The sequence below is a fragment of the Trichomycterus rosablanca genome, chromosome 5 (assembly GCF_030014385.1).
Source record: "Trichomycterus rosablanca isolate fTriRos1 chromosome 5, fTriRos1.hap1, whole genome shotgun sequence".
Lineage (NCBI taxonomy): Eukaryota > Metazoa > Chordata > Actinopteri > Siluriformes > Trichomycteridae > Trichomycterus > Trichomycterus rosablanca.
Window position 1 is genome coordinate 34,204,468 of NC_085992.1, and position 27,415 is coordinate 34,231,882.

The 27,415-nt window shown below is 40.6% G+C and overlaps 1 protein-coding gene across 3 annotated transcripts in view; it reads left to right on the forward strand.

The window, feature by feature from the left end:
* atrn (attractin) overlaps positions 1-27,415 on the forward strand; it is a 111,166-nt gene that overhangs the window by 31,032 nt on the left and 52,719 nt on the right. Inside the window, exons 5-20 of one of the 3 annotated variants that reach the window (XM_062996057.1) lie at positions 1,714-1,916; positions 6,362-6,530; positions 7,689-7,779; positions 7,912-8,161; positions 8,285-8,468; positions 9,970-10,124; positions 14,058-14,142; positions 16,923-17,135; positions 17,268-17,382; positions 20,488-20,626; positions 20,767-20,948; positions 22,029-22,248; positions 24,429-24,614; positions 26,431-26,679; positions 26,851-26,988; positions 27,079-27,172. In XM_062996057.1, the coding sequence (XP_062852127.1) occupies positions 1,714-1,916; positions 6,362-6,530; positions 7,689-7,779; positions 7,912-8,161; positions 8,285-8,468; positions 9,970-10,124; positions 14,058-14,142; positions 16,923-17,135; positions 17,268-17,382; positions 20,488-20,626; positions 20,767-20,948; positions 22,029-22,248; positions 24,429-24,614; positions 26,431-26,679; positions 26,851-26,988; positions 27,079-27,172 (2,673 nt within the window). Of the gene's footprint in view, positions 1-1,713; positions 1,917-6,361; positions 6,531-7,688; positions 7,780-7,911; positions 8,162-8,284; positions 8,469-9,969; positions 10,125-14,057; positions 14,143-16,922; positions 17,136-17,263; positions 17,383-20,487; positions 20,627-20,766; positions 20,958-22,028; positions 22,249-24,428; positions 24,615-26,430; positions 26,680-26,850; positions 26,989-27,078; positions 27,173-27,415 lie in introns of all 3 variants that reach the window. The other 2 variants (XM_062996056.1, XM_062996058.1) reach the window with 2 other exon arrangements.

Sequence of the window (27,415 nt, forward strand, 5' to 3'; positions counted from 1 at the left end):
ATGTCTAATCAAATATAGTGAAAGCAAACACCATATCATTTCGGTTAAACGCCTGAGTCTTTTTTTCTCTTTGTTTGTGAGTGTGTGCCTGGGTCAGACAGTTCAGTGCTGGTTAGCACTGTGCTGCAAAATGAGTGTGGTCAGAAACATCATTGGCATTACCTGAGTGAACCTTGATTAGGAAATTACCTGCTGTTTATCAGTTGAGGGTTATTTCCAGAAGTTAGAGTCAAGCAAAAGCTTGCCATGTTTGTATTTAAACATTTTAGGTTTCTCATCTGCTTTGGTGTTTGTGTGCTTTGCATTATGCATTGCTCGCTAAATTTGATTTTTAGATATTGAAAAAAAGTTTTATAAGAAAAGGAACATTAGGGAACAATAGGTATGGTAATCATGATACTCAATGTATCCCTACTGTATATTGGTTAGATACCAACATAGGTGTGCACATAGCGTATATGCAGTCATGTTCCCACATGTTTACTGCATGTGACTACAGTATTTCATCAGTTCTCCTAATTACCATTTTTCTTGGTTGGCACATAAAACCAAATTTTTTCCATCTTATGAAGGCATTAGCATAGCTGCATTTCTAGCATGTAAAGCCATAATATTTGTGACTTCGGTCATTGGCTTGATAATGTTTTGTGCAGGTAATACCCTAATGAAACAAAGATGGCAGCACTATTAACACATCATTCTTGTTCCTCAGCCTTTGTCCCCTTTTTCGGTTACGGGGTCGGCATTTTCGGCTTCTTCCCGTTAGGGGTTGCCGGCAGGATTTGGCACAGTTTCTTATGCCGGATGCCCTTCCTGACACAACCCTCCCTATTTATCCGGGCTTGGGATCGGCACTACAATGCACTGGTCTGTGCAGCCCAGCGGCTAGGTAACTATGGGACAATTCAGTGTCTCCAAATTAGCCTAGCGGTATGTCTTTGGACTGTGGAGCCGTATCGCCCCACCCGGGGATCGAACCCAGGACCTTCTCGCTGTGAGGCGACAGTGCTACCCAATTAGCCACCGTGCCGCCCACTATTAACACATCATTCATGGCAGGTATTTGTATTGATACATATTCTGTAGAGCATATATAGTCAAAACTAACTTAAACTTCACATCTAAACTATATAGCCAAAAAGGTTTGCACACCTAACCATGATCTTTTCAAATCCATGGGTATTTGTTACGCTCTTGTTGGTATGCATGTTCATATAGTCAAAATAGCGTTTATGGGGATAAGCAGTGATGTTTGACAAAAAGATGTGCAGTCACCATCACAGTTCATCCCAAAGGTGTTCAGTGGGGTTGAGGTCAGGGCTCGGTACACTAAATTCATTAATTCATGTCTTTCTTTATGGAGCTTGCTTTGTGCACATGCACACAGTCAGAGTTGAAAGTCTGTCATTTATTTTATAGAATTAATTATTTGCACCTGTTAGCGACCCTAATCCTTAGTTACACAAGTAAAGAAACAAATCGACCCTCACTCTGACTTTTAAAGACTGAGTCTATTATTCAGCCATGATAATAGCCATAGCAGCTGACATGGTATTAAGAATCAAACAAAGCAATGTGTAGCTGAAATGCCTGAACTCATTATGACCAAAAGTATTTATACAAACCTAAATACTATGTTAATCTAACTTTTAACGTCTATCTCACTCTTTGTCTCTCTGCTTTTTGTCCACTTTCTTTTCTTCCTTTTGTCAGGATAAACACATGTCCTAATAACTGCTCAGACCATGGTGCCTGTCAAATGGTAAACTCCTCTGAGGTGGTGCAGTGTAAATGTGACGATGGCTGGAAGGGTGATGCCTGTGATGTCCCATACTGTGCCTCAGACTGTGGATACCCTGTCCGTGGAGAGTGCCAATCCAGTAACAAACGGTGCCTCTGCAGACCTGGCTGGCAAGGTAGGCTGCCTTTGTGTATTAAACTGTAAAATACCTGTACATAAAGGGTGGAAAATGTTATTGTGCATTATTATACTTTAGTTAATAGTTCACTCTGATATGCTAATGTGAAACTTCTGAAAATAGGCAATAAACCCAGAAGTCTTTAGACCTTTAAAGTCAAGGTATATACAGTACTGGACAAAACTCCTGAGTCACCATTGAATGTGTTGTTTTTGCAGTGGTATAATAATTTATTTCTGTCATTATTAGAATACAACCAAAAATACTGGAAATTTGTATGCAGTATTAAAAATAACAGAAAAAAACAGAAAAAAACAGCTTATATAGGCAAGTAGTGTGACCTCCCCTTATACCTGAGCAATAGCAGGAACCTGGCTTTCCTAAACCTAAACAGAATCAAACCCTATTTGCTAAAACCTGCATTTGTTCTACTATTTCATGACTGCTGTGAAAAAGATCTATTATGCCACTTTTGTGCAAGACATGCTTGAGAACTACATACACGTGATGTATAGCTGCCAACTCATACAACATCATTTCATTTAAAATGCCAAAGACACATTATAATTTTGCATCAGCACGGCCACCCTTACTTTATAAAATAAATTGAAGAATCAGGAGCGGTCAAGGACAGGAAAGGACTGGAAGGCCAAAAAACTTTTGGCGAATTAAAAAACATCTGATGAAGTTTCTGTGAGACCAAAAGAAGTCCAACAAGGACGTGGGTCAGCATCTGGCATCTTCATTGAGATCTTCATTTCTACAGTCCAAAGAGGCTTTATCAGGAATGGTCTTTTTTGGAAGGGCACCAGCCAAGAAACCACTTTTATGGAAGGGGAACAGGGTCATAAAGCTAAGATATGCTAAAGCTCACAAAGACTGGAATGAAGATCAGTGATATATACATAAATTATCTATCCAGGAAGGGAAGGCCAAATGAATATTACAGGTTGACAGTGCATTTGATATACACTGATCAGCCATAACATTAAAACCACCTCCTTGTTTCTACACTTACTGTCCATTTTATTAGCTTCACTTTGTAGTTCTACAATTACTGACTGTAGTCCATATGTTTCTCTACATAATTTTTTTATCCTGCTTTCACCCTGTTCTTCAATGGTCGGGACCCCTGCAAGTCCACTACAGAGCAGGCATTATTTGGGTGTTGGATCATTCTCAGCACTGCAGTGACACTGACATGGTGGTGGTGTGTTAGTGTGTGTTGTGCTGGTATGAGTGGATCAGACACAGCAGCGTTGCTGTAGTTTTTAAATACCATGTCCACTCACTGTCCACTCTATTAGACACTCCTACCTAGTTGGTCCACCTTGTAGATGTAAAGTCAGAGACGATCGCTCATCTACTGCTGCTGTTTGAGTTGGTCATCTTCTAGACCTTCATCAGTGGTCAAAGGACGCTGCCCACGGGGCGCTGTTAGCTGGATATTTTTGGTCGGTGGACTATTCTCAGTCCAGCAGTGACGGTAAGGTGTTCTAAAACTCCAGCAGTGCTGCTGTGTCTGATCCACTCATACCAGCACAACACACACTAACACACCACCACCATGTCAGTGTCACTGCAGTGCTGAGAATGATCCACCACCCAAATAATACCTGCTCTGTAGTGGTCCTGTGGGGGACCATTGAAGAACAGCATGAAAGGGGGCTAACAAAGCATGTAGAGAAACAGATGGACTACAGTCTGTAATTGTAGAACTACAAAGTGCTTTTATATGGTAAGTGAAGCTGATAAAATGAACAGTGAGTGTGGAAACAAGGAGGTGGTTTTAATGTTATGGCTGATTGGTGTATATTTGTGGTAGGTTGGTGCAGCAGATAGCTGGACCAGGGGACCAGCGTCTGCATAGGTTTACTCCCACCTCCCAAAAACTTGTCATTTTTTGAGTTGCTGCTTGGGATTGCCAGTAAATAAGTGAGTGTATGGAACCCTTTTGTGGATTGGTGCCCTGCCTTGGATGTATTCCTGCTTTGGGTCAGGACCATCAAAATCCTAAACTAAAGCTGCTATTGAAGATGACAGAAGAAATTTATGCTTTTAGTTTCATTAGATGTTAAATTTACTTGTGGTATGCTCTTCTCACTCTTAGTTAATAAATATAATTAATTAAAGTTGTTGATTCTTTTATGATATTCGTGCCATCTCTACTCACAATCTGTGTATGCTTACTACTCATTGACATACACACTGATACAGTGAATAGAAATGGCAATACTGGTATAACAGAAGCACAACCATCTGTATGGTCTGATCACCTACTCTGCGACAGGGAAGGAATGTGTAGGTTTATGGCTCTATATACTTCTTGTTTGTAAAGCTATTTTTTCATGTGTGTGGCACTGACTCATGCAGGATATTAACCTGCCCTTACTGTTACATATTTATTCCACTCTGAGTTATCTGTGTAGGCTGATTGTGTTTTCTGAGTGAGTCAGGTCTGTGCTCAACACCTCAGTGGTCTGAAAGCGGAGTGCATTTTTTTCCTGTGTGATAGGAGGAAGTATCAGACAGCTAAAGGATCGACTCTAGCTAGAAGATTTACCAGCTTATCTTGCACAGTTGCTTTTAACAGGCTTAACTGTTGTAATTAAATTCTGTTAGGCTTTCCGGAACATTGTAAGATTTGTATTATTTAGCCAGACATGGATTAGGACTTATTAATTTTATTAATATAGAACATTAATAATTTAATGACACTTGTGGCACAGCGGCCTATTAGGTTTGAATCTTGGCGCTGCTGTCTGTCTGGCAGGTGTCTACACATACGTGATTTGCTATGTCTGAGGCGGGACGGCTGAGCCCTGTGATGGATTGGCGCCCTGTCTAGGCTGTTCCTCCCTTGCACCCAGTGTTTCAAAGTGAATCTCTGACCCAGATAAAGCAATAAACAAAAAAAGGCCATTTAAAAGTCTTAAATGAATAATTTTTATATTTGGGTAAGTATTGTTACCAGTCCATTAAAAATGGATTGAGCTTCATACCCCGAAAAGCGATGGGAACAAATTATCTACACAAGATGCTGCATAGGACACACTCATACCTACCTGCTAAATGGAGACCAGGGCCCCCACTTGCCCCCTCTGTGGATCAAGAACTTCTATCAAACACACCCTATATTCATGTCTATATTCATAGAAGAAAATCTTCACCTCTGTACGAAAAAAAATGCTTAAGTTCTTAGAACTAGCACTTACACTCATATAAGAAAACTATTAAACTCTACACCCTCATCACACAAACACTCTCAGCCATGATAATAGCCATAGCAGCAAGAATTAAACAAACAAACAAACCAAAAGAAACCTCAATTCATTAGGGGAATTCTACTACCCCCTCAAAACCCAGACATAGCCAATCATGTCTATGTAGACGCCCAACCAGCCGATAGCACCACTGGAGACATGATCCTCGGATCTCAGCCGTAGTAGTTTAGCATAATTTATTGCTGCCTGAGCGCCCAGATTTTAATATGTAGGTCTTTATATTTTCCCTCATTTTCCCCCCAAAATAAAGATGGCTGTAAAATGTAAATACAATATCAGATGACTGAGATATGTTGCACTAATACCAGCATCACAAACAGCCAATTTCTGAATTACTTGTAACAATGTTATTCTAATTTATTATTAGTATAATTACACATTTTTATCTTCATGAAATGCTTTCTTAATATACTGTTGTTGGCTTTTTGTGCTTGTGTTTGTATACATGTGTTCGGAGTTTTGTTTTTTAAAGCCTCTGTAATTTAATATTCAAATCTAAGTTGTATTGTATTATTACCTATGTCAAAAAGAAACCTTTCTACTTAACATGTGGGGGTGGCACGGTGGCTCGGTGGGTAGCACTGTCGCCTCACAGCAAGAAGGTCCTGGGTTCGATCCCCAGGTGGGGCGGTCCGGGTCCTTTCTGTGTGAAGTTTGCATGTTCTCCCCGTGTCTGTGTGGGTTTCCTCCGGGATCGCCGGTTTCCTGCCACTTGCAAGTCCAAAGACATGCAAGTGAGGTGAACTGGAGATACATAATTGTCCAGGACTGTGTTTGATATAACCTTGTGAACTGATGAACCTTGTGTGATGAGTAACTACCGTTCCTGTCATGAATGTAACCAAAGTGTAAAACATGACGTTAAAATCCCAATAAACAAACAAACTTAACATGTAGTATAACTCAGCCTTACTCTTAACCTAAACGGATAATGCTACAAAATTCTGCAAACGTTTTGTTTACTCAGAGCAGTCATTTGTAATTTCTTCAGCAGGCTGTTGTTGTCTTGGGCCCAGTTCATGATAAACTAAGCAATTGCCAGTATTAACAATTATTTGATACTGAAGCTTCTATTAAGGATTTTACTGGAAAGCAATATGGTGACATAAGTTGTTAAATACGGCAACTTGTGACAACAAGTATGTCTGTGTGTTTTAGGTCCTGATTGTTCAGTGTCAGTACCTGCAAATGTTTCGTTTTGGACACATGAGGAGTACAGCAGACTTGGCTTGGCAAGGGCGTCTCATAAAGCTGTGGTGCATGAAGAAGTCATATGGGTGATTGGAGGGCACGTGTTCAACTACACAAACTACCAGATGGTGATCGCGTGAGTTTACATGAACAGAAAATAATGACTGTGTGCAGAAATGTGCAATATGAATGATTTGTTGCTGTTGAAGGTTGTCATGAAACAGCAGTTATTATTACATATTATATTAGCGCTTATTATTACATAACAGCTGTAACCTGCGTGTAACTCAATTCTTATTTAGGTTATTGTTAGCTGCTTTGTTAATAATCATGTTAATTAATAATATATATAGTACAGTATGAGATTACTGTATATAACGGTGGTTAAGGTTTGACAGACACTTGTAAGAGATGCTGAAGTCTTGATATTTTAATAATTTCTGCAACTCTTCTTACTCTGTGAGTAAATAATCATTCCCATGTTTTAGAAAGCCCTCAACAACCTTTAAAATGTGGACAAAATTTGCAATGTTTAAAATAGCAGCTTACATTGTAATTTTTGTGTGTAGAAAGTTCAGTACTTGTTAAGTTCTTTTTGGCATGTTCTCAATAGTAATTATGATTTTTAGTCAGGAATGTAACTTGGAGCTTTGGCCAATGAGCCCATTTATATAGCTGAGTATTTTTGTAGTGTTTTGGTGACTGAATCTGTTACTTCCAATCAGTCGTTTTGGGGTGATTGAATAAATCTATATGCCCCTAGTATATTATATTTCATGTTTATAAAATATAGGCTGCAATATGCTTACTTAAGTGTGTATAATAACCTGCCAGGATGGCACGGTGGCACGGTGGCTCAGTGGGTAGCACTGTCGCCTCACAGCAAGAAGGTCCTGGGTTTGATTTCCAGGTGGAGCGGTCCGGGTACTTTCTGTGTGGAGTTTGCATGTTCTCCCCGTGTCTGCGTGAGTTTTCCTCCGGGAGCTCCGGTTTTCTCCCACATTCCAAAAACGTGCAAGTGAGGTGAATTGACTGTGTTTGACGTTAAAGACTAGAACTGATGAATCTTGTGTAATGAATAACTACCGTTTCTGTCATAAATGTAACCAAAGTGTGTAAAACATGATGGTAAAATCCTAATAAATAAATAAATAAATAAATAACCTGCCATGACCCTGACCAGGATAAAGCATTTAATAATCTATGGAATTTATGAATTATCCAAAATATGCTAACTATGATAATTAAAAATGCTATCAAACACAACGTGTTTTTTCTCTTCTCTTATTCTCAGTTTTAACCTCACATCTCAGAGCTGGATGTCTCTGAACCGTACAGCCAACTATGTTACCCCACGTTATGGACACTCTGTGGCTGTGCATGAGGTGCGTGTACATACACATCAATGCAATATAAACGCCTTAACAAAGCATTATCGTGTAAAATATGAACACTTTTTTTATTCTAGTCTTTTCTGTGTGTAATTTTGTGTGTGTTTGTGTATTTGCTCCTGTCAGGATAAGGTTTACATGTACGGCGGGAAGGTTGATTCCACAGGGAATGTGACATCTGAGCTGTGGGTGTTTCACACACGCAATCAGTCGTGGGAGATGCTAAACCCACGTGCTAAAGAGCAGTATGCGGTGGTCGGTCACTCTGCTCACATTGTTCACCTCCAGCCCGATGGATCAGAGCCTGTTATGCTTGTCATCTTTGGCCACTGTCCTCTTTACGGATACATCAGCCAAGTGCAGCAGTACAATATAGGTTAGAAACTTGTGCACACATACTGCTGTTTCATAAAAATTTTACAGTTTTACTTTTAGACGTGAAAAATATTAACATTATTATAAAACCAGTAAATATTGTCTTTCTGATCTGTCTATCCAGTGATGAACCAGTGGAGTGTGCTGGAGACGAATGGAGCTTTGGTTCATGGGGGCTATGGGCACAGCAGTGTATATGACCCTCAGACACACTCAATTTACATCCATGGTGGCTACAAGGCTTTTAATGCCACAAAGTATGGCTTGGCTGGAGATCTCTATCGTTATGATGTTAACAAGGGCATGTGGTGAGTTGGGGGAGATCTAACCCCATATATCTGTGAGGTTTTTTTTTTTCTGTTTCAGAGAAGCCCTGTATAATCATGCTCTGTATGTTAATGCTGAAATTCCATTTGTTGACACAACACTACTCTAATAATTCTCTAATAGCTAATCTGTAGCAGACAGCCATTAAGTAAATCAGTAACCAACTGCTTATTGATTCAGAACAACCAGCCTCGTCTGAAATAACATTGCATTCTAAATAGTCATGATTATTAATAAATAACGCAGTTGGTTACACACTGTCATAACAGTAATGAATAGTGAGCAGATTGCGATTTTGTCTGAGCGATTTTGCATTTACGTATTTCCAAACAGGGCCTGTGTGGCTCATGTGATGGCTATGTCACCACTTCTAAATTTGAGAAATAGTCAAATGTGTTTCTCCTTGCTGCTGCAAACGTGGCCTCTGTTGGCTGGTCGAGTCGCCTGCCTGAGAGATGCTCGAGTCCCTGTTTCTGATGATGAAAAGAAGCGGTTGGGGGCATACACCGATCAGCCATAACATTAAAACCACCTCCTTGTTTCTACACTCACTGTCCATTTTATCAGCTCCACTTACCATATAGAAGCACTTTGTAACCACCACAGAGCAGGTATTATTTGGATGGTGGATCATTCTCAGCACTGCAGTGACACTGACATGGTGGTGGTGTGTTAGTGTGTGTTGTGCTGATATGAGTGGATAAGACACAGCAATGCTGATGGAGTTTTTAAACACCTCACTCACTGCTAGACTGAGAATAGTCCACCGACCAACAATATATCCAGCCAACAGCGCCCTGTGGGCAGCGTCCTGTGACCACTGATGAAGGTCTCTAAGATGACCAACTCAAACAGTGGCAGTAGATGAGCGATCGTCTCTGACTTTACATCTACAAGGTGGACCAACTAGGTAGGAGTGTCTAATAGAGTGGACAGTGAGTGGACACGGCATTTAAAAACTCCAGCAGTGCTGCTGTGTCTGATCCATACCAGCACAACACACACTAACACACCACCACCATGTCATTGTCACTGCAGTGCAGAGAATCATCCACCACCTAAATAATACCTGCTATGTGGTGGTCCTGTGGGGGTCCTGACCATTGAAGAACAGGGTGAAAGCAGGCTAAAAAAGGTATGTAGAGAAACAGATGGGCTACAGTCAGTAATTGTAGAACTACAAAGTGCTTCTATATGGTAAGTGGAGCTGATAAAATGGACAGTGAGTGTAGAAACAAGAAGGTGGTTTTAATGTTATGGCTGATCAGTGTATAATGGCAGCATGTGATGATGGCGGTGGAGGAAGTTACAATTAGGGAATTAGAGGAACATCCAAAAAACTAATTTAACAGCATTAAAATGCAGCATGATGGCCCTTAGATGGCTTATATAAATCCAATGATTGACAAATTGGTGTTCCAAACAAAAACTGGCTGATGTTAGCTGATGTGTATTGTTTATTGTGACCTTTTTTCAATTCAGGTCAATTCTGAGGGACAGCGGGTCTTATCGTTACCTTCACACAGCAGTGCTGGCAGGTGGACACTTGCTGGTGTTTGGAGGAAACACCCACAATGACACATCTATGAGTCATGGGGCGAAGTGCTTTTCTTCTGACTTTATGGCCTATAACATTGGTGAGTACAGCTGCCAATCACTTTTATACTTACAATAAAATTATACAGGTCCACTTAAAGCGAAACACTGAGTGCCACTGAATGCATGTCCGCTTTTACACGTCTAGTCTCTCCAGTAGCTTCATCAGTACTGTACTACTATAGCGTTCCCATTCATTCAGAGGAACATTAGACAAACATCTGCTAGGTCATGTACAGAGAAAGGCAGAATTATTTTTCACCTCATGTGTTCAGCTGAACAAACAGAACTGTGTTGGCAGCAGACACCCAACTCATTTTCCAGGTTAGTAGATAATTAGAATGTTAAAAGGGCCTGTCCATTAATTGAAGTGGAGTAAAGTTGAACCTAAATTGGTGGGTAATGTTGGTTACATGCAAACATTAATTACATTAATCTTGATGGTGGGGGGGTCAGGTGGCGCAGCAGTAAAACGCTTTAGCCCACAGCCCACCAGAGCTGAACTCTTGAGTTTGAAGTGGTCAGTGGTCAATATCCAGAGCGAAGTTTTGGATTCTTTTCCTCTTGTTAATATTAAATAAACAGATTTTACTTGGAATTTCCACTAACAGTTGTCAAACCAGCTAATGAGTAGAATGACTCATGAGAGGAGGTTTATGTAGGTGTTCAGGATAAAGTAATACTTTTTACCATCTGTGAATGATTAGTCTTAATATTTCAGACATAAATAATAGGACAGTGCTAGGTTGGCCCAGTGGTCTAATGTGCTAGCCCGCTGCTGAGATCTACAGCTCACCATTTTGAATTGCAGTTGTGCTTGTGCTGTTGACTTGGCCCGTCATCCAACAGGCACAGGTGGTCGTGCCTGTGGGACAGGTTAACAGGTTCATTATTACTGCTGCAAATGTGACCTTTGCTGGTTGGTCCAGGTGCCATCATGAGGGGTGGATGATTCACAAAAGGGACATAGTGTAGCTGATCTTACTCACTGCCTTAATTAGTATTTTTCCTCTTGTTTACTGGGTGACTTAATCCTTCGCTTCTATCTGGTTCTCTGTGATTTTTGATCTTCTCTAATTTTCTTTTTTTTTCTAACCTGAGGTGAAGCATGTTTATCTCTGTCTTGCTCATTCTCTTTCTCTCTCTCTTACACACACACACACACACACACACACACACACACACACACACACACACACACACACACACACACACACAGGTTTAAAAATCTGTGTGTTTGGTTTTGTAAACCAGTTTATTAGCAAGATTGCAATTCTTTTCCACAAATCTGTAAAACCACTGTGTACAAATCGAGCATGGGAAGAACTCCCCAGACTATCTTGTTACTAAGAAATTATGGACCATCTAGTTTATGCCTGTACGTGTATTCAGAACCATTCTGTTCCTGCGTCTTACAGATTTTCTTTTTTTTTTCTAACCTCCCAACCACCTTTGCTTTTTGTCTGCTCTTGCATACCACCTTTCATTTCTCTCCTCCTGATCCAATATTCTCTTTATGCTTCAGTAACTATCATTTCATGTTCCACCTTTATAGTCTTGAATGATCGTTCAGTCTCTTTTCTGCACCACATATAATGTCTGCATATGATATTTATACTATATGTTAAATTTTTAGCTGCAATCTTAATGTTTCTGACATTGTTACACCCATATCAGTACGTTTTTACACCCTTATTTGCATTCCATGGATTATCTATGACTTTAGCTTAGGAACAGCCTAGAGTTTAATTTTCTCTTACAGTCCCCCACTTCTGATATTATTATTGTAATGATAAATGCAAAGAATGCTTTTAAATTGACATACTTGCTATTAGAAAAAACTAAAACTAAAAACAGAAAACTGATGCAAAAAAAGCATACCTATAGTTAAAACATCCAGACACTTTCTTACACTAATGATTGTTCTGCCACTTTAAACTCCTCCTAAGAGCATATCATGTAATTAATTTAGTACATAACTAACAAATTCAACTGTATGGAGGCATTCCAGAGTCAAAGGTTAAGGTAAATTGCCACAGTAATGTATGGTTTAAAGATATGGTACATTTCCTAGGAAACTCTACTGGCTGTATTAACTGATATATTACCAGCTGTACGAGATATTAAACAGCTAAGATCTGCCAAGAGGAAATATTTTAAGTGATTAAAAAGCTTATCTGTATCAGAGTACAGTAATATCACTGGAGGTCACCTGTTAATGATTCAAACCCTGTGTATGTAAATACATTTTATAACCTGTATTGAAATGCTGTTTTCAGACTCTTATTGCTGAATGCAGATTTTTTATATGTATAAGTCAAACAAATTAAAACTTGCCTTTCCTGAAGAAAACATGATTCATCACTGTAATTTTTAGGCGACTTGTTACCGGCATGCATTAAATCAGGCACCATTTTTAGTCTCTGCAGATTTCTGTCTCTGATAATTGATAACTAAACAAAGACTTAATATTTACTAAGGTAATTATTGTCTAATAAAGTTCAGGATGACCATGAGAAATGCTCGCTTTTAATGCTGCAATTTACAGAAGCTCCAGCAGAGGGCAGCTTTTACTAAGGTATGAAATCAGATGAGGCTCTGGAATAAGAAAATGCACACACTCGGTTCCTCATGCGCTGCCACCTTTCCTTCTGCCATGATTGTAACCAAAGTGTAAAACATGACGTTAAAATTGAAATAAATGTTAATGTTTTACTTTGATGCAGTGTGTGAATTATACAGTGAAAGTGGTTTTTTCTTGGGTCAGCTGTATATTAGTTAACTAACGACCCCCTACTGTTGTTTTTACCTCATTTTTTTTTGTTTTGGGGCAGGGGGTTTATATTTAATACTTGGATGTTACATCAATCCCTCCTGGACCTTTGTCATCTGAACCATGCTTTCATGTAAAAAGAAGGATATTGTTTAAATTGTGTGCATGGTGGAGAGCTTTTTGGGGGTGCTGGGCCCTTGGACCCTTGTGAGAATAAATAGACTCCAAGATTAAAAAAAAAAAAGAATCTCTCTCTGCTAACCATCTAAAGCTGTGATTGGATCTTCCACAGAAATGTATTTTTTGAAGGTCTTGTTAACCAGGACCAGGACTTGTAAACAAGGAAAGTCTAAAGGCTAAAAAATTATTCCCTGCACTGTGTCCATCCAGTCTGTAGGCCTCTTATTGAGCTGTGGTTTCCTCTTTACTTCTGTTTCATAAATCTCTTATTGGCTAGTTTGTTTTGTTTGGGGAGTCATGAATACTGACTGCAGCTCAGATGCATGTACTTTCAAGGTGTTTATTTTCCTTTTGTGGTTTTCTGGAAAGACTGTTGCTTATCCCTTCAAATAAATGGGTAGATTTACCACTGTTCTAGTTTTTTTTCCCTTTTTTGTTGTCTTGGGTCCTGGAGAACAGTGCTTTTTTTACAGTGATCACTTTTTCAGTTGGTCTACAATAGTTATGAATTTGTTGGACAAAATATATTATTTTTATGTAACAATAGGATTTGTTTGATGGTGCGCTGGTTTGTGTTTATTCTTTGTCTTTCACATTATGTGGACGTATTTGTGAAACAACTGATTTTTTATAGTGCACACTTATTGCAAAACTAAGAACATATTAAAAAAAGCTGAAATATTAATTGATCTTGGCTTTTGATGCCTTCACTTCACAAATCTTTACTTTTGAATTAAAACAGGGCAGACTCTTGCAAAACGAGTGTGGTTTTACCATACTATGGTTGCAGAGGAAAAAAACTCGAACTACTAGAATTAAAATTCTATATTATCTAGTAATAATCTGACAGGCAATTGGAAAGGGAACAATTGCTTTTTTACAACTCTGTATTGGGGAATGATACATAGTAATTACTGAATTGCATTGTATCGCAAGAGGTGGCAACTAACCTGCAGGATCATTTAATCTGTTGAGATGTTATGGAAAAAAGAAAATTCTAATGTTGTATTTCTTCCCTTAGCATGTGATGAGTGGACTGTGCTGCCCAGACCTGAACCTTACCATGATGTCAATCGTTTTGGCCATTCAGCTGTCTATGCCAATGGGTAAACCCAATCTCTTTAACTGTTTTTATAGCTAATTAAAGAGTAATATTACATTTAGTTAAGTATTGATTGATTTTGCTTAACAGTGAATAAGTCCTTGTACAGAGCTGAGCTTCCTGTTGATGTTACATACTAGTTCATAATTTAATGATGTGCCAGGTTGTTGATTTAATCCATTCAAAATTTATACATATTTTCATGGATCTTTCTATGCTTGCATCTGGCTTTGAGGTGACAGTAAATAACTCTGGGGATGAATTCAGCACTAATCTTCTTAAGCACAGCTTAGGCAGAAGATTTTCAAATGAAAAACCTAAAATAGATGCTCATCAGACTTCAAACGCTTTAACAGATGTTGACTAACAGGCATACTTATCCAATGATAAGACGGGCATACAAACTGAAAGTGGCCTGTGAAGCATGTTCATCTCTGTCTTGCTCATTCTCTTTTTCTCTCTCTTACACACACACACACACACACACACACACACACACACACACACACACACAGGTTTAAAAATCTGAGTTTGGTTTTGTAAACCAGTTCATTAGCAAGATTGCAATGCTTTTCCACAAATTCCTTGACAAGGTAAAGCTTAAGAAAACATGATCTGTAAAACCACTGTGTACAAATCGAGCATGGGAAGAACTCCCCAGACTATCTTGTTACTAAGAAATTATGGACCATCTAGTTTACCTAGTACATGTATTCAGAACCATTCTGTTCCTGCATGTTACAGATACAGTGGTGTCACTTGTTCAGTCTTTTTTTCTTGCAAATGGTTACGGGTAATATAATGTTGTTTTTTAAAGCTTTAGAAATTAACAAATCCCCCAACTTGTGATACTTGCAAAACACCCATTACAGTAAAGCACATACTAATAGAATGGCCCAAATATGTTAAGAAAGGCAACAATTACTCATACCTGGAACTATAAATGAAATCCTTACATAAGAAAATACAAGCTCAGTGCTAACGTATCTTGCAGCTATAAAAACAAAAATAATGGATAGAAAGTAATATGTGCTGAGCGTGGGGTCCAAATGAAAAAAAAATCCTCCTCAGTTCTGAACTCCTTGGTTTGAAACTCGGTGTTGCCACCAGCTGGCTGGGTGCCATCTAGTGGGCATAATTGGCAGTGTCTGCAGCAGATACTAATTGGCCACCGTATCTGCAGGGTGGGGGCCGGAATATGTGTGGGTGGGTGGGTGTTCATACGCTGTGTAAGGACCCTGATTGGCGGAAGAGACGCCTGTGCAGAATGCAGGGGCGAGAAGAGGAGGGCTGTGCACGTGTCGGAAGAGGCGTGTACAGCGACGTGCTCTCCTTGGATGCAATCTGGTATGTCTTAGCAACGGAAGACAAAAATTGAGTGCACTAAAGCGGGAGGAAAATGGGGAGAAAATGCATTAAAAAAAGTCCTAATACTAAAGGGTATTCAGTTGGGATTGTACCCCTTAAAGCTCATCATCTGTTAATTTATTACATTATTATGGCTAGGATCACTCTGAATTTAAAGCCAATCATACAATAAGTAGTCGGTAAGTTAAAATACAAGCTATGACAAACTCATGACAAGACACTACACACATGTACTTGCTCTCACCTTCCTTATTTCTGTAATAACCAGCCCAGCTATCTGCAAGTTTTTGACAGAGTACCTCATACAAAACATGGCAAAAACAAAGGGGAGACCGAACCAGAGTTGATAAAGCTGTGGGCGTCACTTACTGCTACACTGTGTAATTAAAGCACATAGTAATTAGACATTTATAATAATAATTTTGAAACTATAACTGTTAGCTCATCACTGCCAGTCTCAAGTTCAAGTTTCGGCTGTGCAACCTGCTCTCACCTGGCACAGTTGGTCATACCTGAAGGAGCAAAAGCTGGAAATCAAATCACCTTTTTGCTGCTGCAACAGTGACTCCTACTACTGTCTGATTAAGGCTCCAGCACAAACAGATGAACAGTAGGGAGAGAGAAACGTGGGCTTAATTAGACTGTCTGAAAAGTTTGGTGACACGGCTTATCAGCAAATTCCTTCATTCATTCATTTTCATTTTTTAAAACCGATTTATCCTGGTTAGGGTCACGGAGGGTCAAGTTTCCCCGGATGACTGGACACAATGCAATAAAACACAATAGACAGGATGCCAATCCATGAATCAACACGTACACACATACCCAAGACATGGCCAGTCATGCCTGTTTGAAGATGCTTGACCAGCTGCTGTGGATTTGAACCCTGGATTCCAGTGGTTGTTGGCTAGCATGATTGACGAAAATAAATGAAAGAAAGTCTTTGGTATTATGCTAATTTACTGTGGTAAACTTACTGTGATCATAAGACTGTGACACCCCTATTGCCAAGTGCCAAGTTCAACCACTCACAGCACAGGGGGCAATTTAAATATTTTTGTGACTATCAACATACAAGGTCAAACTCTTGTTGACCCTGTTCTGACTACATCATTGTCTGCTTTTATTTTGCAGGATTTATTTTGGCTTCGTTTTAAAACGAGGTTTCTGTGACTTGAATTTTCATGCATAATCCCTCGTGTTTTCGTGACCTCTCTGTCTGACCTGATCTGTCCGACTAGGTAGTACATGGCTCAAGAGATCAACAGCCACAGGCGAACTGATTGACAAGCTAGTGGCTTACATTTTTTCTTTTTTCAGGGTCTTTAAATTTTTTCAGTCCTGCCCCTTTGTCCTCTTTAACCTCTCCTCACACTGTCCATTATAAATAATAAAAGCTCCCTCTCTCTGTTGTAGGGTGATGTATGTGTATGGAGGCTTTAACAGTCTGATGCTGAGTGACATGTTAAAGTTTACCCCTGCTAGCTGTGCTGCCCTCACTGATATGGAGGAGTGTGTGACAGCTATGCCAGGTGTGCGATGTTTGTGGAATTCCACCACCGGTATCTGCATGTCCTGGGAAACAGCCCAACCCCAAGAGCAAGAGATGTGCCCTTCCCGTGCATGTAAGTAGCCCTAGATCCTAAATACAAATAGCAGTTGGACAAAAAGGTTGGACAAACAGTGACCGCTGCTGTTTTATAGAAACCCTGAATGCTGCAGATAATGTTCATATATGTTTCTAATGTGTGTTGCAGTAAGCAGTAAAAAGTGTGAGCAGTACACTGACTGCTACAGCTGCACAGTCGACACCAGTGGCTGCCAGTGGTGCTCTGAGCACTGTGTTTCCATCCACAACAACTGCACTGCTTCATCAGTAAGACTCCGTGTTTATACTGGGCCAGGAACTGCTCTCAGGGCACTTCATACCAACTGAAGGAACTCCAGTCATGGGCATAGAGAGAGAGGGCGGCAGAGAATTACTGAGGCGTGGGAACATTTTGGTGGAACAAATGCATTAAAAGAAGGATGAGGGAAAAAATGAGAGCTAGGTTGGGTGTCAAAGTGAGGTGATAAACTAAGAAGAGCAGTGATTGGTTGTTAAAAAAATAAACAAAAGAAAGAACAATGAAAAGAATTATGAAAAGTAAAAAGTCAAGTAAGGTAATGATACAGGTATGAATTGGGGGGATACATTGATAGAGAGGTGGAAGGAAGGAGGGATATCAATAATCAGTAGGTATATAGCATGGGTGCCCAGTACTGGGTGCATACAGAGTGCATGCTGGTAGATCGCACCTCCATTCAAACAGGTCAACATGATCGACATGAAATGTGGCCATTGTTTCTTTAATTTGTGGTTTGTTACCAGTCATAAACCCACGTCAACTGTTCCATCACTTCCTATAGTTACAGTCACAAATCCACGTCTAGTGTTAGATCCAACAATTCCATTAGACTCCCCACAATTACAGTCAAAAACCCACGTCTAGTGTTAGATCCAACTGAGCCATCAGAGACTCCCTACAGTTTGTCACAAACCCATGTCAGGTGTTAGGTCCAACTGTTCCATCAGAGACTCCCTACAGTTACAGTCATAAACCCATGTCTAGTGTCAGATCCAACTGTTCCAGCCAGTCTAAAGCACTGCTAATCTAGAAAGTTTACATTCATAAGTAGCCAGTTTGCACCATTTGTGCAAAAAAAAAAAAAAACAAAAAAAAAAAAACCACTGTTTCATTCCTATGTGTAAGAAGCTGATGGAGAATATTCATGTTACATACAGAAATTTTAACCCTACAATCTGATATTCATATGAAGTCAAGGGCCTTGCTGGGTGAGGAAAAATATCCAAACGTAAAAAAATGTGCCACATATTTGACAGCATTTTTGGATCAACCTACTTGTGTGAATCAGCCTTTTCCTCACATGAAAATCATTAAGTCTAAATATTGGTCCGCTCTAACTGATGAACACTTGGAAGCCTGCTTGAGAATTGGCATCAGCTGCTATTGCCCAGGCTACATAAACCTGGCTGACACCATTCAGAGCAAATCTTTAGAATATGGTTAGTGTGATTGTTCAGTCACTTGCCCTGTAAAGCTGAACATCAATACAGCGAGGTGCCTTTTAAGCAGCTTCAAAGCATTTTTGAAAAATTATAAGACCGACCTTTTTAAAAAGTAGATCGTGATGACCTGCCGACTGAATAGTAGATCTCAAGCCACAAAAGTATGGTATATAGTAATGGTACATAAACTGGTCCCCTGTTTTTAACAATCACTGTTTGGTACCTTTTTTTTGTGACTGAAATGTTAAGAACACAATTTTTTTGACAAACTAAACTGACCGAGGACTCACCGTGAGCTGGTTAGAAAGGAAAGACTAAATTTCTTTATGATAGCAAAGGACTTGCAGAAAACGTTCGACTGACACACGGGTGGTGGGGCATCTCTGCAGTCTGTCTTTTTTAAATTTTATTTATGTATTTTTTAAACCATGCCAACCGTTAAGCGTTGGCCTGTATGTATTATGTATTAAAATTCAGTCAGTGGCACAAGAAACATTGCACAGGTAGATAGAAGAATGGATCTGGAAGCAAATGTGAAACCGTCAGAAAGTAAAGCTAAAAAGAGGCGGGCTTTAACCAAAGGACAGCACCCTAAAGTGAATCATGTTTAAAGTTTGGAGTCAATTATACACTTTTGATAGCTGTCATTAAGCTTTTGAAACAACTTTGGATGGATCCTTTACTGAAAAGTCATGTCTGTTTGCGTTTTTTTTCCTCCCATTTTCTCCCAATTTAGTGTAATCAGTTTGCCTTCCCCTGCTGGGGATCCCTGATTTTTTGCAGTCGAGGTGGGTATATTGCTGCTCACGCCTCCTTTGACCCCCGCACAGCCCTTAACAAAACCCTTTTCCACCCATGCACTCTGCACAGGCCCCTCTATCTGCCAATCAGGGTCCTTACACAGCGTTTGAAGACCCTGCCCACATATTCCGGTCATCCCTCCCTGCAGGCACTGCCAATTATGCCCACTAGATGGTGCCCAGCCGACCAGTAGTAACACCGAGTTTCAAACCGAGGAGTTCAGAATCTCGGCACTGGTGTGCTAGCGGAATATCTCGCTGTGCCACCTGGGCACCTCATAATTAACTTTTGTTTTTTTGGGGGTTTTTTTTACCCTTTTTTCTCCCACTTTAGCGCATCCAATTTCTACCCGTCAATCATCCTCTCACTAATGCTGGCCCCTGCTCCTGATTGGGGAGGACGAGGCTGCTCCACGCCCCTTCCGACACGTGCACAGCAATGAACATCTTATTACCTACACTTGACGAGTGCAGTGTGGTACAGCGCTGTGCACGGAGGGCCACACCCTCTACCGCACTCCTTCCTCATCTCCGTTCAGGTGCCACCAACCAGCCAGCAAAGGTCGTAATTGCACTAGTCTGAGAGAGAGTCCCCATCCGGCTTAGTCCCACCCCTTATCTTAACAACAGGCCAATCGTTGTTCATGTAGCCACTCATCCTCAGCCGGCAAGGCAGAGCAGATATTCGATACGATGTATTCAAGATCTCAGCTCTGGTGAACAGCGTGTGTTTTACTGCTGCGTCACCTGAGCGGCATGATTAACTTTATGTTAACGGAGCTCGTGGACCTAATGATTAAGTATTAAATGTTTTTGTGTACTTTTATCCCTGCAGATTTTTTTTCTTGATAGGGTTAAAAAAGGGAATAATAATTATATTAGTCTAAGATAAAAGTTTGGAGGAAAAGTTGGGATTGATTAAGGATGAAAGGGAAGGTAAGAAATAAAATGGGAAGGAAAATTTTTTGGGAATTTTAGGGAATTAACAAACATGGAAAAAAAACCATACAGAATGATTCACCTAAGAAAGAGAAAAAAACATTAGAATACATAGTAATAATAATAATAAGTGATCTTTTTAATTACATGATTTTTGATGCACTGATGACAGGGTGGAGTAATGGAGTACACGGCGTGTCCTAAAGGTTTCCACTCATATGTGTGTAATAAGAAGACGAGCTGTAAGAGCTGTGCTTCTGACCAGAACTGCCAGTGGGATGCCAGGACCCAGGAGTGCATCGCTTTGCCTGGTATGAACTGTAGATGTAATAAATTTACAGTAGTGCATGTGTTGGCATGGATATTTCAAAATGCTTTGTCATGATTTGCATAGTTTACAATATTTTAGTATTAATCAACCAGAGACTAATAAACCCTGTAAATGTTTTAGATACTATCTGTGGGGATGGTTGGCACCTGGTGGGAAACCTGTGTATGAAGCTGCTAACAGCGAAGGACTCGTATGACAACGCTAATCTGGCCTGTCGCAATCACAACGCCGTTCTGGCCTCTCTTACTACTCAGAAAAAAGTGCAGTTCGTTCTCAAAGAGCTACGAAGTCGGTCTACACAGGTGAGTAAAGCACTTTTTTTATTTACCACCTCCTGTTTATTCAGGGCATTTGTAAAGGTGGACTTACAATATGTGGTCAAAAGTATATGGACACCTGACCATGAATTTATAGGACATTTTATTCCAAACCATGGGTATCAATATGGAGTTGCTACCCTTGCTTTGCAGCTGTTAGTAGTTTCCACTCCTAGGAAGAGTTTCTACCAGCTTTTGGAGTATGTCTATGAGGAATGTCTGCCTATTAAATCGAAATGGCATATATAAGATCAGGCATTAATGTTGGCCTGACTCACAGTTGACATTAAACATTTTCCCAAATCTGGACTGTAAGGGATGAGGTCAGAGCTCTGTGCAGGCTAGCAGAGCACCTTGGCCAAAACTTGTCAAAACATGTTTTTAGAAACCTCACTTTTTTTTGTTTTTTTTGCATTTTCTCCCCTTTTAGAGCGTTCCCAATTCTGATTGAGGAGAACGAAGCTAACCCACGCCCCCTCTGTCACGTGGGCAGCAGCCGTATGCATTTTGTCACCTAAACTTTGACGAGTGCAATGCGGATCAGCACTGTGTACGGAGAGACACACCATGACAGCACTCTTTTCCCATCTCTGTGCAGGCGCCATTAATCAGCCAGCAGAGGTCGTAATTGCATTAGTAAAGAGAGAGTCCCTATCCGGCTTTAATATCCCACCCCTATCTGAACAACAGGCCAGTCGTTGTTCATGTGGCAGCTCAGCCCAGACGGCAGGCAGAGCTGAGACTCGATACGAGCTCTGGTTCCAACACGTGTTTTTACCGCAGCGCCACCTGAACGGCCGAAACCTTACTTTTTAAACAGGGGTGCGGTCGTGCTTAAACAGGAGAAGCCCTTTCCCAAACTTTTGCCATAAAGTTGAAAGCACTTAATTAATTTTGTTTGATGGATTTTATACAAATGTTAACAATGGGTGTGGCTGAAACATTGGAACCCAGTATTTAGGATGGCTGTCCACATACTTTTGGATGTATAGTGTATTTGAGAGTGTGTATTTGTTTTTAGGCTGAATGTGATAAACGTTTACTGGTTTGTGTTCATGTGTGTAGCCCAAATCGATTGTGACTCCATGGGTGGGTCTGAGGAAGATGAACGTGTCATACTGGCTCTGGGATGACATGTCTCCTTTCACTAACACCACGCTGCAGTGGCTCCCCGGTGAACCCAGTGATGCTGGTTTTTGCGGTTATCTGGCAGAACCAAGTGCTAGTGGACTTAAGGCAGCGCCTTGTATAAATTCTGTCAATGGCAGCCTGTGTGAACGATCAGGTAATTATACTTTTCACTGTTTAATAAATACTTAACTCTATAATTTCTCAAACTATCTGTTTATAGAAAGTTTAATTTAAGTGTCTACTTTGTCATTAAAAATATGTATTTTATTGTAATAAGAAATAACAAATAAAGACTTTCTAAGAGTTAATTGTTTGTTTTTAAACATGACTGAAGGTATTGACCCACATCAGCAAGAGAGGATGTTTAACCAAGGTAGAACAATACCGTGGCTGCAAAACAGGAAAATAAAAAGTGGCCAAAATAACAAAAATGAACAAAATAATTGGAGTAACACAAAAAAAACAATTGCTGACAGATGCAGCGAAACCAGCTAAGTTCCCAGAAAAGACAGTGTTATGACCTCGTATGCCAGCAGAAAACTGGACACCCTAACGGCGTCAGGGTTTAGAGAGAAAAGCAGGTTTCTTAACAGAGGAGCCAGCAGATATGTGAGGAAGAAACTGTAACAAATAGAAACACTTCCACCTGGAGCAAATCAATGCTGTTCTATCCCCAGGTGGGGCGATCTGGGTCCTTTCAGTGTGGAGTTTGCATGTTCTCCCCATGTCTGTGTGGGTTTCCTCCGGGAGTTCTGGTTTCCTCCCACAGTCCAAAGACATGCAAGTGAGATAAATTGGAGATACAAAATTGTCCAGGACTGTGTTTGACATTAAACTTGTGAACTGATGAATCTTGTGTAACGAGTAACTACCTGTCCTGTCATGAATGTATCCAAAGTGTGTAAAACATGACGTTAAAATCCTAATAAATAAATGAGAGGAACTGACATGTTAAACCATTACGCTTTCGTGCCACCTCTGCCGGCTATATTGGCAAGGTGGAAGGACATAATTTCTTAACCGAGCCCCAGCCAAGCTCCATGGCAGGTGGGCTGTTACACCTACAGCAAATGTATTAATTATGATCAGTGTTAAATCAAATTGAATGATTATTCACTAAAAACATGCAACAGATATTAGGACCGTAGCTATAATTACCAGCATACACACGCATTTATAGTGTTACATTGGTAATTATAGCTACATATACACCGATCAGCCATAACATTAAAACCACCTCCTTGTTTCTACACTCACTGTCCATTTTATCAGCTTCACTTTGAAGTTCTACAATTACTGACTGTAGTCCATCTGTTTCTCTGCATGCTTTGTTAGCCCTCTTTCATGCTGTTCTTCAATGGTCAGGACTCTCCCAGGACCACTACAGAGTAGGTATTATTTGGGTGGTGGGTCATTCTCAGCACTGCAGTGACACTGACATGGTGGTGGTGTGTTAGTGTGTGTTGTGCTGGTATGAGTGGATAAGACACAGCAACGTTGATGGAGTTTTTAAACACCTCACTGTCACTGCTGGACTGAGAATAGTCCACCAACCAAAAAAATATCCAGCCAACAGCGCTTAGTGGGCAGCGTTCTGTGACCACTGATGAGGATCTAGAAGATGACCAACTCAAACAACAGCAATAGATGAGGAATCGTCTCTGACTTTACATCTACAAGGTGGACCAACAAGGTAGGAGTGTCTAATAGAGTGGACAGTGAGTAGACACAGTATTTAAAAACTCCAGCAGCGCTGCTGTGTCTGATCCACTCATACCAGCACAACACACACTATCACACCACCACCATGTCAGTGCTGAGAATGATCCACCACCTAAATGATACCTGCTCTGTGGTGGTCCTGTGGGGTCCTGACCATTGAAGAACAGGGTGAAAGCAGGCTAAAAAAATTATGTAGAGAAACAGATGGACTACAGTCAGTAATTGTAGAACTACAAAGTGCTTCTATATGGTAAGTGGAGCTGATAAAATGGACAGTGAGTGTAGAAACGAGGTGGTTTTAATGTTATGGCTGATCAGTGTATATGCATGCTTGGTTGGCACAGTTGTCTATTACAGTAGCCCCTACTGGTGAGGTCTGGGTTTAAATTCTAGTCAGGTGTTTACACAGACATGATTTGCTATGTCTTATGAGAAAGGTGGGGTAAAGGGTGGCTGAAGCCCTGCAATGGATTGGCACTCTGTCCAGGGTATTGCTGCCTTGAGCTCAGTGTTTCCTGTCAGAACCAGACCTGCCATGACCCTGACTAGTATAAAGCAGATGAAAATGAAATGAGACAATGAAAAAAAAATATCCGCTCTTTTTCTTCGTAGCTAACCACAGTGTGAAGCAGTGCCGGACCCCCTGTGCTCTGCGTTCCTCCTGCAGCGAGTGTACTAGTGGGGGTGCTGAGTGCATGTGGTGCACTAATATGAGACAGTGTGTTGACTCCAACGCCTACGTGGCCTCTTTCCCCTTCGGCCAGTGTTTGGAATGGTACACTATGAACATCTGCCCACGTATGTATTCATCACAGTCTGTCTGCTCGTACTTAAGTTTGCCTAACTCCTTTGTTGACTGTTCGAAATCATTTTTTTTCCCAAAGCACCTGTCAGCAGTGAACTTGGGTGCAAAATGTTAGAATGTTAGGAGGCAGATGTTTTATCAAAATGAACGATCGTAACAATAATTTACCATAATGATGATGATTGAGTTTTGCAGCTCTTGGTTGCTTAGCACCGACACACTTTCGAGTAACTGGTGAACAGTGTTTCTAATTGGAAAAATAATCCAGAACATTAATTGCTAGCTGTACAACCCAGTTTTTCTATTCACCTAAATCTAAATTGTGGCTTTTAATATCTGACAAACTCCCTCTGCAAAAGCACAGAATTTCCACACATCTGTTTTAATACAGCAAAATGTTCAAAAGTATATAGACACCCCTCTTTATTATTAAGTTCAGGTTATTTCAGCCACCCACCAGTGAAGGGTGCTTTTATGTTTCTGCACATCTGGGCCCTGTTTACAAATCGAGGTCTATAAGTTGTAAACGAACTTCAGTGGCTTGCACAGGGCCCTGATCTTAATCCCACTAAACAAGTCAAGTCAAGTTTATTTATATAGCGCTTTTTACAATAGACATTGTGTCAAAGCAACTACAGAATCCAGGACCAACAGATACAAAAACAAAAACTCCTGTTGAGCAAGTCGAGGGCGGCAGTGGCAAGGAAAAACTCTCTTAAAAATACAGGAAGAAACCTTGAGAGGAACCAGACTCAGCAGGGACCCATCCTTCTTGGGTGGCCTGGAGGAAACTTTAAATAAATAGGATTTACACATCATACAAACACAATTAAAATGAACTAAAAGTTATAACTAGCAAAAATAATTGGAGTTATTATTCAGTCCAGTCTGTGATAAAGTCTGTAGTGAGTTCTTGACATTCTTGGTGCAAAGAAACCAGGTTCTTATCACATCTGGCAGGAGCAGCATTGTTGGCAGAACTTGGCACGGCAGTCTCGACTTCATTCCTTAACCTCGGGTGGGTAAACAGGTTTCCATCAGAACCACCTCGGGGTAAAACAACAGAAAATGCCACCAGAATGCCATTAAACACATCGGGATCCAGTTGGAACATTGATTGCTAACCAGGCCTTTTCATGTCACACTAGTGCCTGACTTTAGCTAGAGAAGCAATTATAAGCAGGCACAAATTCTCACAGACACTCCAAAATATTTGAGGAAAGTATATCGAAGTGAGTGAAGGCTGTTATTATATGAGGGATCTTCAAAAAGTTTCCACACTTTTATATTTTTGTTAGAAATGGTGAGGGTAGAAGGAGTAGTGATTGATCGTGTCTGAGAGACTGAGGGAGAGCTTATAGTCTGAATTTAGCGCCATCTGATTTCCACCTTTTTGGACCGCTCAAAGAAGCTTTAAGGGGAAGAGGTTTTTCATGTGATGATGTGAAAACAATGGTACATCAGTGGTGATGCTTTCAACCAAAAACATTGTTTGCTGATGGCATTAAAAAGTTGGTATGACACTGGGAAAATTTATGTACAAAAGTGATGTCATTTGTTTTTAAAATTCTTAATAAATAGAGTAAAAAAAGTGCAGGAACCTTTTGAAGAACGCTTGTATATATTGTATACCATATATGCCCATGTATGCTCATGGTTTTGGAATAGAATGTCCAGCATCCTCATGGTCAGTGTCCAGATACCTTTGACTATATAGTGTACCTGAACAAATAAAGTTAGCTTGATTTTAATTCCAAAAAATGATAAACATGTAATAAACCTTTAATTAACATGTATTTTTGTGCACAGCGGAGAACTGCTCTGGCTATAGAACTTGCTCTCAGTGTCTGGACCAGCCAAGCTGTGGTTGGTGCACCGACCCTAGCAATACTGGAAAGGGGCAGTGCATGGAGGGCTCATACCGTGGACCAATCCAGACCCTCCTGCATGCTCCTTCATCATCAAGACCCACCCTTATACCTGCTCCCCAAGCGATACTGAATGTGAGCTTCTGTCCCCATGAGAACAAGTACAACTGGTCTTTTATTCAGTGCCCAGGTACATTACACATGCAGATATCAGTGAAACCACACACACACACACACACACACACACACACACACACACACACACAGTAAGACTTTGCTTTCACACAGATTCACTCAGTTTACCATTGTTAATTACTCCGTTTTTCCTCAGGCCTCTCACCTTTTCTGTTTTTCTCTGCAGCGTGCCAGTGTAATGGCCACAGTGCCTGTGTGAACGAGAGCGTGTGTGAGAGATGTGAGGATCTCACCACCGGCAAGCACTGCGAGAGCTGCATATCTGGTTACTATGGAGACCCCACAAATGGAGGCAGCTGTCAGCGTAAGTGATGGGCGGGAGTGCACCGTGGGCACAGAGGAGGCCAGATGCACAGCGTGCCTGAAACTTTGTGTCTCTCTGTGTCATTTGCAGCCTGCAAGTGTAACGGCCATGCCAGCATGTGTAATTCAAACAACGGCAAGTGTTTCTGCACCACCAAGGGCATTAAAGGAGACCGCTGCCATCTGTGAGTAGCCCTCCCACACATGCGGAAACTTTTCACACCCTTCAACCACACGTAGGTTAAACGCTTGAAGCCACTGTTTTGAAACTTTTACGCTTGCTTCACGCTGCCTCGTCTTGACCGAAGTTTTTCACTGTGTCTGTGTGACACTGTGTCTGTGCTGGGGATGAAGCCATACTGGCTCAGAGGCTATCTTTCCGGGGCTCTGTCTCACAGTTTCTTCTTACTAATAAGTTACATCAATCA